This window comes from Trichosurus vulpecula, chromosome 5 (assembly GCF_011100635.1).
Source record: "Trichosurus vulpecula isolate mTriVul1 chromosome 5, mTriVul1.pri, whole genome shotgun sequence".
In the NCBI taxonomy this organism is placed as follows: domain Eukaryota; kingdom Metazoa; phylum Chordata; class Mammalia; order Diprotodontia; family Phalangeridae; genus Trichosurus; species Trichosurus vulpecula.
Window position 1 is genome coordinate 157,027,402 of NC_050577.1, and position 13,475 is coordinate 157,040,876.

A 13,475-nucleotide genomic window follows, 5' to 3' on the forward strand; every position below is an offset into this window, starting at 1 on the left:
CTAGCCAATGCATTTGAAGTTCTTGGGTTCTTTTTCATATCTGATGAAAATCAGTGCTACACATGGGCTATTCATCTATTACCCTTAACTCTCTTCATATGGTCTGTCTACCACTCTTCCCATATATACCTGCCTAGAGGATGTTCACTACACTGCAAATGGCAACATGGCCAGGTGAAGGTGGTACCTAGATTCCAGAAACACAGGTTTAAATGCCTCCTATAACATTTGCTACCTCTGTGACCATGATCAATTCACTACTTAATATTTCCAAGTTCATTCTCCACACCTGTAAAATGGGAATATCTCACAAGGTTATAGAAAGTATCAGCTTAGGCAATGCATGTAAATCACTTTATAAATCTTGAAATATCATATAAATGCCCAATATTATTTTTTACACAGTTGGTCATATGCCACAGACCTCTTGGTACCACTATTCATCATTCTTTTGGGTCACTTGCATTTTAAATTCTTTGTCCATGATTCATGGTCAAAAACTACCTCTAGGAAGATATGAGTGCTAAAAAAGATGAGCATTTCAAGAAATGGCAAGAAACTTGAAATCATGGAAAACACTGAGCAGTTTCCTTAAAGCGTTCTACCTTAATTTGCTCTTTCCATTCGGTTCTGGGCCCAACCCATTTTCCAACTGCAGTATTACTCCAATGAGTATATATTGATACACTCATTCAAGGGGCTACTCTTTCAACAGAAGATCATAAATTGGGCAATAAGTATTTTAACATAATTTGTTTCTTGCAGTGTGGATTACCAATCTTTTCTTAAATAACAGGATTTTATTCAGGACGACCTGAGGCATTGTGGCACCTGATACAAACAACACAATGATATCTATTAAGAGGTGTATATGGAGAACCTTGTCATTAAAAGAGAATATTTCTATCTGGATTATATATAACATATCTTCCATGATACTTATAAATGATTTAAGTGAAGCTGTCTTCTTATTTTATCATTTGCTTGATGCTACAGTCAAGTAGTTGATGCAGTAGAAAAAGATTTCCATAGTTGGCATTGTCATAGAATCATTTATGTTCTTAACAATTTGAGAAGCAATTACTTTGAGAGGAGATTTTAGGTATTATTTTGTTTTACTATATCAGATTATTTTGAAAACCAATGAAAAAGGGAGAATAATCTTAAAGTTATTCAATGTATCTCCTAGTTCTATTACTCTGGAGATATAGCTGACTAGAAAATCAACTATAAAACTCTGCTTGTTTCCTTCTCATGTTTTTATTGGATATTCATGATGCCTGCATAAATCATTCTTATGAAAATCTGCATTGTGAGAATATAAAAGAAAATGATCTGTAGTTGTGGATATCTTCTCAAGTACCACGGCAAGGGAGCAAAGAGGGGAGGGGGTTAAAGTACTACTACACATTAGATTCTTTTGGAATTTTCCTCTATATGAGATTTTCTTGAAATTTTAAATTTTTATTGATTTTTCAAAAATTACCTTTATTCCTGAATATATCTTTTCCCCATCCTACCCTATGAAATATCCCTCATTAAAACAAACTAACTAAAAATAAAAATGAAGGAAAAGAAGTTCAGCAAAACTATAGTATGTAAAATGTTCCGCAGGTATAGTCCCTGACCTTCACAAAGAAGAAAGAGTATTGAATTTTCTTTTTTCTTCCTCAGGCATAAGGTTGTTACTATTTATAGAATTTCTTTTCCTTCCTTCCTTCCTTCCTTCTTTACTTCCTTCCTTCCTACCTTCCTTCCTTCCTTCCTTCTTTCCTTCCTTCCTTCCTTCCTTGTGAGATGACATGAGTCACTATCTTCTGTTAGCTTTTTCAATAATGGATTGCAAATGAACTTATACAAATCCTTGCTTGCCATAAATCTCTACTTGACAAGGAGATGAAGTATTTGGCTCAGTGGTCTCTAGCATTTTCTGTTCTCATCAGTGTGCCAATTGTTTTTCATTACTTAAACTTAACAAAAATGGTTGTAATGTATGTCAACATTTTTTTCTTTCCCATGTCCTACTCTTCAGGATTAACAGATGATTTAAACAAGCTGATTTAAAGCAGTTATAACAGTACATAATATCTTCTCATCTTTACCCTTCCATTTACTCTGATGATAATTTCAATGTTTCTTTAACGAGTGGATGATCTGACTCCATATGAACAGCTAATTCACAAATTATTCCTAAGTCAGTCACCAGTAATTTTCTGCTTACAAAATAAAGTGTTTTCATTTTTGCTATGATATTCAGTGTTCATCATAATCAGTTACCAGATACAACAAGGTATCCCTCAAAGACAATATAGTTTCATGTCTGGTAGGCATACAACAAGAATAAGAATATTAGTATTAAAAAGATGGAACTTTTTTCCTAGAAAACTTTGGAGTCATTAAAAGAACTCTGCAATTTCCCAAAGACAAGGTCTGTTCCTGTTCATTTATATGTGTGTGCATATATACATATGTATACATACCTATAGGTAGAGACACACGCACATATATATATATACACATATATACATTTATATATATAACATATACATATGGGTGATATCTGTCTAAAATTATTTATAAGTCCTAAGAAGAAAGGAATTACAAAAAGACAGACACATATAATAAGTATCACTTGGAGGGAACTGGAAAGGTGAATAGCTGATGTGAGCAGTCTTAATACATTGTAAAAATAATTACAAAAGAGCAGTAGAAGAAAAAATGTCATCAAAAAAGTGAATGAGCAAAAATGAAGGTGGACTAGTCACATGGTGAAAGTGAGCAATAACCAGTGGATAGCCCATGGGCTCCACTGGTATCCTTGCAATTTCAAGATAATAGTGAGAGGTCCTGGCATGTTGGGAGAAATCTTTGTAGTGAAATTATGAGGGGAAATGTACAAGAGTGAAAAAGAATGGGATGGATCGGTCATAATCTGGATAGTTAGAGGAGAAACAATACATTGATAAGATGAGATCAGAGATATCTATCCAAAAACAGCACCTAGGGGTCAACTTCCTGGTGATGATCTAATCCATACTTCACTGAACCAGTCCTCAAATAGCAAGTATAAGACCATCAACAGGAATCCAATGACAAATAATTGCCAATTGATTGCTGCAATAGAAGCTCAGAGTAACTGAAAAAGGCAAGGGACTTGATTTTTAATTCTATGGAGACTTTACATGAAAGAATATGAAATCTGTTATTCTATGTCTCAGTGTAGTAATATGATTTATCATGCAATATATAATCTAAGAGATTAGATAACTTGTTATTGCTATAACTAGAATATAAACCATTCTTACTTTATAAAATCATGGGAAAATCTAATGTGATTAAATTGTTCTCTATTTTATTCCTCCAACCCTTGCTAATCTGTAACTATGTTGTCATCCCTTCTTGATTAATCCTACAGAACATTGAAACCAGAAAGCACGTAAAGATCCAGAATATCCTTTATGTGAATTGTGTGTGTAATAAAGAAAATATGTCTGAAGTGGGATGTATAAAAGGAAATGAAACATGAAAGGATATTCGATCAGTTTGTGTAAATGTAATAAAATGGATGAAAATAAATGTGAGCACAATTTTTACATAGTGTTCTCAGTCCACCTATGACAGTTTATTGCCTTTTGTTTTCCAAAATGAATTGTACTTATTCTGTGGAAACATAATATTTCTAAAATTTGAAATAACAAATACCAAATGAAATGATTTCATGCTCATTACTAAAAAAATTTGATAGTCAACATGGAAGTTAGGAAAAAATAAATCAGTAAGAATAATCATTTTAAAAGAATATGAACTTACTTCAACCTCTTGACCTGGGTCTGGATCTCTTGCAAGAACCATGTATATGAAAGCAGATGCTGGAATGTTTTCAGGAATAACTACAGAGATACCTAAACCATTACAGAAACCATTATGACTAACAAAGTAGATTATTACCACTTCTATTTCTTACTTGAGATTCATCCTGCTGCTAACATTTATTCCTCCATTTCAGGCTCTTAACTGAGAAACATCACAGCTGTTTTGGTGACTCCTTGCCTTCCAAGCTAGCCAATATGTCTCAGTATCCTTGTGCCCCTTCTTTTACACACTTCCAGATTTGGCCAAGCGTGGATTGAGGGGGTGTTTAAATGGCCAGTCATACTGAGCAGAATGTGGGTGGTCACTGAGACATGATCCACCCTCAAAACAGCTGCAGAATTTAATTGTTTGATTCATTCATGTCAAACTCTTGGATAGCCAACGCTTTCCTCTATATCTTCCCTCCCACCGCCCAGAAGGCAATAGAACACATATGGATGCATAAACACACACACACACACACACACACACACCCTCTTGCATTACCGCAGCCTCTTCACCTGTCTTAGAAAGCTGCCTGAGAGAAACTGAAAATGCGTATACTACATCCCAATGTAGTATAAACATGATCTAGTTTATTCAGGGAGTTTCAACAAATGAACTTTTTAAAGTGGGAGAATTCTTGATTAATGTTATGCCAGAAATTAAAGAAACAGGAATCAGAGGATAGATATGTTAATAAGGGACAAATCCATTGAATCAAAGGATCACTATCATAGATAAGCCACCAAGTCTGAATTTCATAATCATGTGTTGTGACTTTTGTAAAGAGTTTTTGAGTGCATCTGTTTGGCTTAGTTATTTGACCTCTTTTGACCTTGGAGTGCATGTGAAACCATTTAGAAACAGATATTCCAAGTTAGTGATCTGCATTTTGTTTGAATTGAGGCAGACAGAATGGCCACAGTCGTACACTGAATTTCTATGAATGAAAATGTAAAAACCACTTACCTATGGCTCCTAAAAATAGATGTAGTGGGGAGGGGAGCACAGAGACAAAATAGAAGAAAAAAGGGAAGAACTGAGCTCTCCCAAAACTCCTCCAAACAATTTTAAATAGTGATCCAAAACAAATTCTGGAGCAGCAGACCCCACAAAAAGACAAGGTGAAACAATTTTCCAGCCTAAGACAACTAAGAAGGTGGGCAGAAAAGGACTGTTGTTCCAGGATGAGAGTGGTGCACAGTCTAGTATAGCCCACACCACAACAAACTAGCAGTAGACCTTGGAGGCAACTGAATCAGTGGTGGCAGTAGTCGTTTCCAGATCCCTCAGCCCACAGATGATAAGGGGAATGGGGTGGGGGTGGTTTGGACAACTGGTCAGAAAGAGATTAGGGAGATCTCTTTGCTGGCACAAGGGGCAGGACTGTTACATTTCCCATACTTGGATCTGGCTCATAGTCCTGGATCTGAGTCTTAGGGTGAGCAGGAGCACTAGCACACCACAGCTTAAGTCCACAGGGGAGCTGGGACCCTAGTCACAGTTCTAGGATGGAAAAGAGTACTTGTGGTCATTCATAGACCAGAACAGAGGCCAGCGGAGTAGTAAACACGTCTCTCCCTAGATCGTACCTCCTTGGAAGAATAAAAAACATACAGGTCCCCAGAATTATCTCTGAAAACAGATGCACAAAAACCTGAACATTAAGACAATGCCCTCTCCACTCGGGAAGTAGAGCCCCACTTTCATTGAGTTAAAAGTCAAGAAATAGGCTGAAAAAATAAGCGAACGATAGAAAAAGACCCTAAGTATATAAAATTACTATGGTGACATGGAAGCTCAAAATACAAACGCAGAAGAAGACAACAAAGTCAACACTGCTACATCCAAAAGCCCCAAAGAAAAATATGAATTGGTCTCTGGCCATGGAAGAGCTCAGAAAGGATTTTTTTTTAAAAAATGGTTAGAGAGTGATGCAAGAAAATCATGGGGGAAAAAGAGTCAACATCTTGGTAAAGGAGGTACAAAATTACTGAAGAAAATAATACCTGAACAAATAAAATAGGCCAAAATGGTAAAAGAGGTACAAAAATCCAATGAAGAGAAGAATGCCTGGAAAAGCAGAATTGGCCAAATAGAAAAAGATATACAAAAACTCACTGAAGAGAAAAACTCCTTAGAAAGCAAAATTGGCCAAATGGAAAAGAGGTACAAAAAATCACTGCAGAAAAGAATTCCTTAAAAAGTAGAACTAGTCAAATGGAAAGAAAGGTACAAAAGCTCAGTGAAGAAAATAATTCCTTAAAAATTGGTATACCGATTCAACCATTCCGTAGAGCAATTTGTAACTATGTCCAAAGGGCTATAAAAGCACGTATACCATTTGATAAAGCAATACCATTACTAGATCTATATCTCAAAGAGATAAAAAAATGAAAAAGACCTGCATGTACAGATATATTTTTTGCAGTTCTTTTCATGGTGGCAAAGAATTGGAAGCTGATGGGATGCCCATCCATTGAGTAACGGCTGAACAAGCTGTTGTATATGATTGTGATGGAATACTATTGTGCTATAAGAAATTATGAGCAGGATGCTCTCAGAAAATCTGAAAAGACTTACATGAACTGATACAAAGTGAAATGAGCAGAACCAACATTTTATACAGTAACAGCAATATTTTATGATGATCAACTGTGAATGAATTATCTACTCTCAGTAATACATTGATCCAAGAAAATTCTGGGGTTATAAGAAATGCTATCAATCTCCTGAGAAAGAATTGAAGGAGTCTGAATACACATAGAAGCATACTTTTTCTTTACTTTTTTTCATTTTTCTTGGTTTGGTTTTTGTTTTTGGGTGGGTTTTTTGGTCTATTTTTTGTTTTAAAACATGACTAACATGTTAATTTGTTTTGCATGACTGAAAGTGTAAAACTTTTACCAAATGACTTTCCTTCTCAGTGATGGGGAGGAGTGTAGAAGGAAAGGGAGAGAATTTGGAACTCAAAAATTTTAATAACAAATGTTAAAAATTGTTTTTACATGTAATTCAGAAAAAAATTAAAAAATAGTTCCAGTGTCCCAGCTGAAGTAAGGAGCCTTAGAGAAAGATCCAGAAATACTCTATTAGTCACAATGAATGGGGTGCTGTGTTTCTATTGCTACTATTCTTGGCCTGCATTGTTATATGGGATACAGATAGTTTCAACAGTCAACCCCACATGGGACCAAAAACCAGCTTGATCTTGACTCAATTAGAAAAACACATTCTGCTCCACCCTTGAGTTGGAGTGACTTCTCCCAGGCTCACATGTTTCCCTTTAATGCTGCTTTAGTCCATCCTGGAAATGTAAAAGGAATCTACTGGTTAAAAAAAACTGAAGAAAGAAGGTGAAGTAATTATGTAATATTTGGCACCTTCATCATTCTCATTCAAGAAGTTGAGGCTTTTAATACATAACTACAAGTGCTATTTTCAAAATGTGTAATTCTCACCCTCTTTAACATCACTGTTCATTTGTTCATCACTTGTTCATTCATTTTGGTTGTTTCCTTTCAAAAGCCTATCTCAGATCACTAATCTTTGTTGTGAACTTTGAAGGCTGACATACCTCCTCCAGTAGAAAATCCAGGATCACAGATGACAGGATCATCTACATCCTCTACAAAAATTGTAAATACGTAGGAACTGGTATTATTTCCATTATCTTTGGCCTCGATTTCCAAAGGGTAGGCATTAGGACGATTTGAGTTGTCAAGAGTCAAAGGCTGAAGCAGAGTAATTATGCCTGTTACTAATGAGAAAGAAAAGAGATTATAAAACTGGAATGATAGGGCTTCTTAGTTAACTTGAAGGATGTACCTTTTTCTTCATGAAGGAAGTTAAATGTTTAGTAATTCTTCATGCTCTGATGTTTTTTTTTACATTAGAATACTCATTGCTTAAATTTTAAAAATTGAATATTAAAAGTGACTTCTATTTTCTATATTTTCTTTCAGCCTTTCATATTTTTATGTTCCCTTTATATTCATTTATTGTCCATGCAAATGTAGTACTAATTATACTAATGGTCATTTGAAGGTGCATTTTCATTTCAGTAAAAGACTTAAAAATCACCAAGCCTTCCAGAACATAGGAAAATAATTTCTAATGATGGAATCTTAGGAAATCTGAAAGGCCATAAGGATATATTTTTAGGCAGAGAATATTACCTAGTGTTCTTCACATATACCACAGATGACAAATTTTTTTTAATTAGAATTGTTTTTATTTATTACTGTTTCAACACCAAAGAGAAATTTCTATACATAAAAACATGCAAATAGAACTGTATATAAAACTATGAATTCTGCATCATACCATTCGCTTTAAATATAATTCTATGCTTTCATTTCAAAACAGTTCTGCTTGTCATCTTAGCTGAATTTCCCTTGTGTGAATTTACACATATTACAATGGCCCTTTAAAACATCATTTTTACTATTATCACATCACTAACTCCCACTGCCTTTCATTAACCTCCCTTTCTTCCTCCCAATTAAAAACACAAAAAGTCACTGTTACATTGTTGATGGAGTTGTGAACTGATTGATCCAACCATTCTGGAGAGCAATTTGGAACTATGCCCAAAGGGCTATAAAAATGTGCATTCCCTTTGACCCGGGGAACACCACTTCTAGGGCACACAAGGGGAAAAGGGACCTGTATGTACAAAAATATTTATAGCAGCTCTTTTTGTGGTATTAAAGAATTGCAAATGAAGGGGATGCCCATCAATTGCAGAATGGCTAAACAAGTTGTGGTATATAAATCTAATGGAATACTATTGTGCTGCAAGAAATACGGGAAGATATGGACTTCATAATAACCTGAAAAAACCTACATAATAAAATGCTGAGAGGAGCAGAACCAGGAGAACATTGTACACAACCACTGATATATTGATTCTGTGATGACTAACCTTGATAGACTTGGCTCTTCTCAGCAATACAAGGTACAAAGACAACTCCAAATGACTCATGATGGAGAGAGTTATCTACATCCAGAAAAAGAACTATGGGATCTGAATGCAGATTGAGGCAAACTATTTGCTCTCCTTTTTTTTCTCCTCTTTTGGGTTTGATTGGGTTTAGATGACAATTTTTTAAAAAAACTATACATTTGACTTTAAGATTAGAAGATTAAGCCTGTAAGGTAAACAGGAGGCTGTGGTGGATAGAGTGCCAAATTTGGGGTCAGGAAGACCTACGCTTGAATCCACCTCATATATTTACTAGCTATATCACTCTGGGAAAGTCATGTAACCTCTCATAGTCTCAGGTTTCTCTTCTGTAAAATGGGAATGATAATAGCACCTGTGTCAAAAGATTAATGCGAGAATAAAACAAGATTACATATGTAAAATCACCAGGGCTAACAATATTTGTACTATAAAAAACATTAGAAGTCTTCTCCAAATGTTCTAAGGTGAAGCAAAAATATTGATCACCACTGTTATATATCAAAGGTATAATTGTAAAAATATAGCTTGAAAGAATATATGTATTATGTAATACATATTTATGAATTCTATATAATTAGCACATTAATATAGCACATGTACATACTACATACATTTTACATATCTACCCACCAAGATAAACAACAGAGAGATAAATTATCTAGACATAAAAGGTTGCTTCATTAATAAATTTGGAGAGCAAAAAAGAAATTAGCTTTTGGATCAGCAACATGAGAAGAATGTATGACCAAAAAAGGGATAGGAAGAACACAGAAGATAAAATGGTGCAGTAGCAATTTAGATTTAAAGATCTTTCCCACCCATTAATAGGCCATGTGACCTGCTTATGTCATGGGAAGACTAAGTTACATGGTGGAAGGAGCTTCCTGACAGGAAAAGGAAGTTATGTCACAGAAATGCTGAGAGAGAGAAGGAGGGAAGTAGGGAGGGAGAGAGAGAGAGAGAGAGAGAGAGAGAGAGAGAGAGAGAGAGAGAGAGACAGAGATGTTATGGCTGCTAATGGCTACTAATGACTCCTCTTGTGATTGTTAGAACTGAACAGGATGATTTATACCTGTTCTGTGAGTTTGTTTTGGGGAAGACCCCAGCAGGGGGTTGGAGAGGTTTTGGGATAGTGAGGTTCCAGGTTGTCATATTGTGTGTGGAATGTTTTACTGCTGTGATAGACTGGATAAATGGCTTGTGGGATATGGTTCTCTGGTGTCTGAATAAATGGTTTACTTCTTCTACCTTCTATGTGGAGAGTCTCATATACTTTGTGATACAGAACTACATAGGCATTTTGCCAATTGTCATCTACATTGTTATTATTGCTTACTGATACAAATGGATAATGATAATTACATAAAATTTTTTAAAGTTTTTTGTTCAAACAAATGTAATGCAGATAAAATTAGAAGGGAAAGTTAACTGGAAGAAAAACTAATATTGGAAATTTAGAAAACTGATTCAAATTTAAAATACTGAGAGCCATTTCCCAAATTGATAGAGGGCCAAATAATATGAAGAAGCAGTTCTAAAACTAAAAAAAAATCAAATCACTAATAACTAGATAAATCAAACAACTTTGAGGATTTATCTTACAACTATTAGATTGGGAAAGGTAACAAAAAAGGAACTTTACAAACGTCACAGGGGAATAGGAAAGCAGTTACATTGATGCACAGTTGGTGGATCTATGAATTGATACAGACACTATGGAAAGTGATTTGGATCTATATGCCTTCCCCCCCCCCAACAAAGTTACTACATCGTGTATACTTTTTCACCCAATGACACCATTATTAAGTCTTCACCCAAAAGGAGTCAAAGAAAGAGTGAAACTTCCTATCCATACAAAAATATTTGTAGTACTTTTTCTAGTCTAAAAAAATAGAAACTAAGATGATGCCCATCAACTGGGGAATGGCTGAACAAATTATAGAGCAAAATATCAAATATGAATATGATGAAATGTTATTTTGCTAAAAGAATCAATGAATTGGACAATTTCAGATAAATTTGGGAGGAATTGAACAAAATCATTCAGAACCAGAAAAACAATTTATACCAGTAGTTAAAGCAATTTAACAAGCTTTTATTAAGCACCTACTATGTGCCTAAAAAACCCATGCTCACCTCTGAGTATAAGAAAAGCAAGAGATAAAATAAAGTTCTTACTTTCAAAGAATTCAGTCTCATGGGAACAACATATAAAAATTAAACATGATATAATATATATAATACATATATATGTATATATATGATAAATTGAAGACAATCAAGAGAGGAAAGGCATCAGAATTAAGAGGGCAATGAGAAAAGCTTCATATAGAGGGTGGAATTTAAACTAGGATTTGAAGGAAGCCATGAGAGCCAGGAGACAGAAATAAGGAGAGAATGAATTCCAGATATAGGGGACAGTAAGAGAAAATGTCCAGAGTCAGGAGATGGAGTATACTGTTCAAGAAACAGCCAGGAGTAAGTTTCATTGGATCACAGCATCTGTGGAGAGTGGCCAAACAGAGGATTTTACATTTAATCTTAGAAGCAAACGGAAGCCACTGGAGTTTATTGGATACAGATGTGACATGGTCAGGCTTGCACTTTAGGAAGATACATTGGACAGGTAAGTGGAGGATGGACTGGAGTGGGGTGAGACCAACTAGCAGGTCATTTTGCTGTAGTCCAGGTATGACGTGGTGAGAACCTACACCAGAGTTGTGGCAGTGCCAGATGGAAACATCTAGAGATGTTACAAAGGCAGAATTGACATGACTTGGCAACAAATTAGATGTGTGAGGGAGCAAGGAGTTGAGGATGACACCTATGTTTGTTCCTTTGTGACTGGGAGGATGATGGAGATTTCAACATAAATAGGAATGTTAGGAAGTTGAATACCCTACGGGTAAAGTTAACGAGAAACTGGAGGTCAGGATAGAAGACGTCTGGATAAGCAGATCTGAAAACCATCAGTATAGAGATTAATTGAATGAACTGAATCCATGTTTGCTGACGAGGTCGCCAAATGAAATAGTATAGAGGGAAAAGAGAAGAGGCTCAGGCTTGAGATAAATTTTGGGATTATTGGGTGTAGCCTGGATGACAGTTCAAGAAAGTAATCTAAGAAGGAGGAGGCAGACAAGTAAGAGGATGATTAGAAAGAAGAGTATTAAGGAGAGGAAGAGGATTCACAGTGTCAAAGGTTTCATAGAGATAAAAAGAATGAGGATTGAGTCACTAGGTTTATGATTAATAGATCATTGATTACTTTGGATTCAAAATGCATGATACTATAGCAACAGCATTGTAAAAACCAACACTTCTGAAATATTTGTTTAGTTTTAAAGCTCTTCATAACTTAATTCCAACCTATCTTTTTGGCCTCTGTATATATTACTTCCACTTACGCATTCTAAAGTCAGTCTAGCCAAACAGACTCATACATGATACTCCATCATCCATCCTCATCCCTCTGCACTAGTTATTCCCAATGACTACACTGGACATCCATCTCACCTCTACCTCAGAGAATTCAATCCCTCACTTCCTCCAAAACGCAGACCAAATAAGCACTTATGCATAAAACCTTCATTAATCCCTCAACTACTAGTTCTATAAATACTTGACTACATTGTATTTAACTACCTTGAATTTATTTTGTACTTGTTATATTGTTGTTTAGTCTTTTTTTCAATTGTGTCCAACTCTTTTTGACTCCTTTTGGGGGTTTTCTTGGCAAAGATATTGGAGTGGTTTGCCATTTCCTTTTCCAGCTCATTTTACAGATGGAGAAACTGAGGCAAACAGGGTTAAGTGACTTGCCCAGGGCCACACAGCTAGTGTCTGAGGCTGGATTTGAATCAAGGTCTTCCTGACTTCAGGCCCTGCATTCTATCCTCTGTGACACCAAGCTGCACCATTTATTATATATGTATATATTTATTCTGTATAAACATGTACCATGTTATCTCCCCTGAAGTAATGAAAACGCATTAAGAGTAAGGGTTGTTTCAATTTTTTTGGTCTTTGTATTCCCAGTGCCTTGTACACAATAATTGCTTAATCAATACTTGCTGAGAGATTGAACTCTAAGACAACATTTTGTAGAAATAAAGAATTCTTTAAATAATTAGAGAGACCTTAATTCATGGTTGAGCCAAGCCAATATAATAAATATGGCAATACTACCTAATTTAATTTATAGATTTGCTGCCATACCAATGAGATTATTTTTAAAAATAAAATAAAAATGTTTTAGTGGAACAAATGGTCAGAATACAAAAAACAATAATGAAAAAAGCAGAAATTAAAGGGGTCTAGTATTACTGTACCACAAACTACATGAAAAGGTAATAATCATCAAAATTTATCAGTACTGCTTAAAAAACAGAAAGGCTGAAAACTAGGACAGACTAGGTAAGTAAGACCAAGAATCAATTGAACATTTTGATTTAGTATTTCACAAAACCAAAACCCAAAACTACTAGATACGACATCCTATTTAACGAAAACAGCTAGGAAAATGCTAAAGCAATTTGGCAGTTTGTGAGAAATTATATCCAGACCAATACTTTCAACTATCTACTACAATAATCTCTAAAAGGTCACGTGACCTAAATATAAAAGGTCACATTATTTGAAAAATATTAGA

The 13,475-nt window shown here is 35.1% G+C and overlaps 1 protein-coding gene across 1 annotated transcript in view; it reads right to left on the minus strand.

Moving 5' to 3' along the window:
* Positions 1 to 13,475, minus strand: part of LOC118851098 (cadherin-related family member 3-like) — a 132,098-nt gene that overhangs the window by 92,466 nt on the left and 26,157 nt on the right. The window contains exons 8-9 of the mRNA XM_036760650.1: positions 7,433 to 7,615; positions 3,811 to 3,902 (exon numbers count right to left, since the gene is read on the minus strand). Of these exons, the coding sequence (XP_036616545.1) occupies positions 3,811 to 3,902; positions 7,433 to 7,615 (275 nt within the window). The remainder of the gene's footprint in view (positions 1 to 3,810; positions 3,903 to 7,432; positions 7,616 to 13,475) is intronic.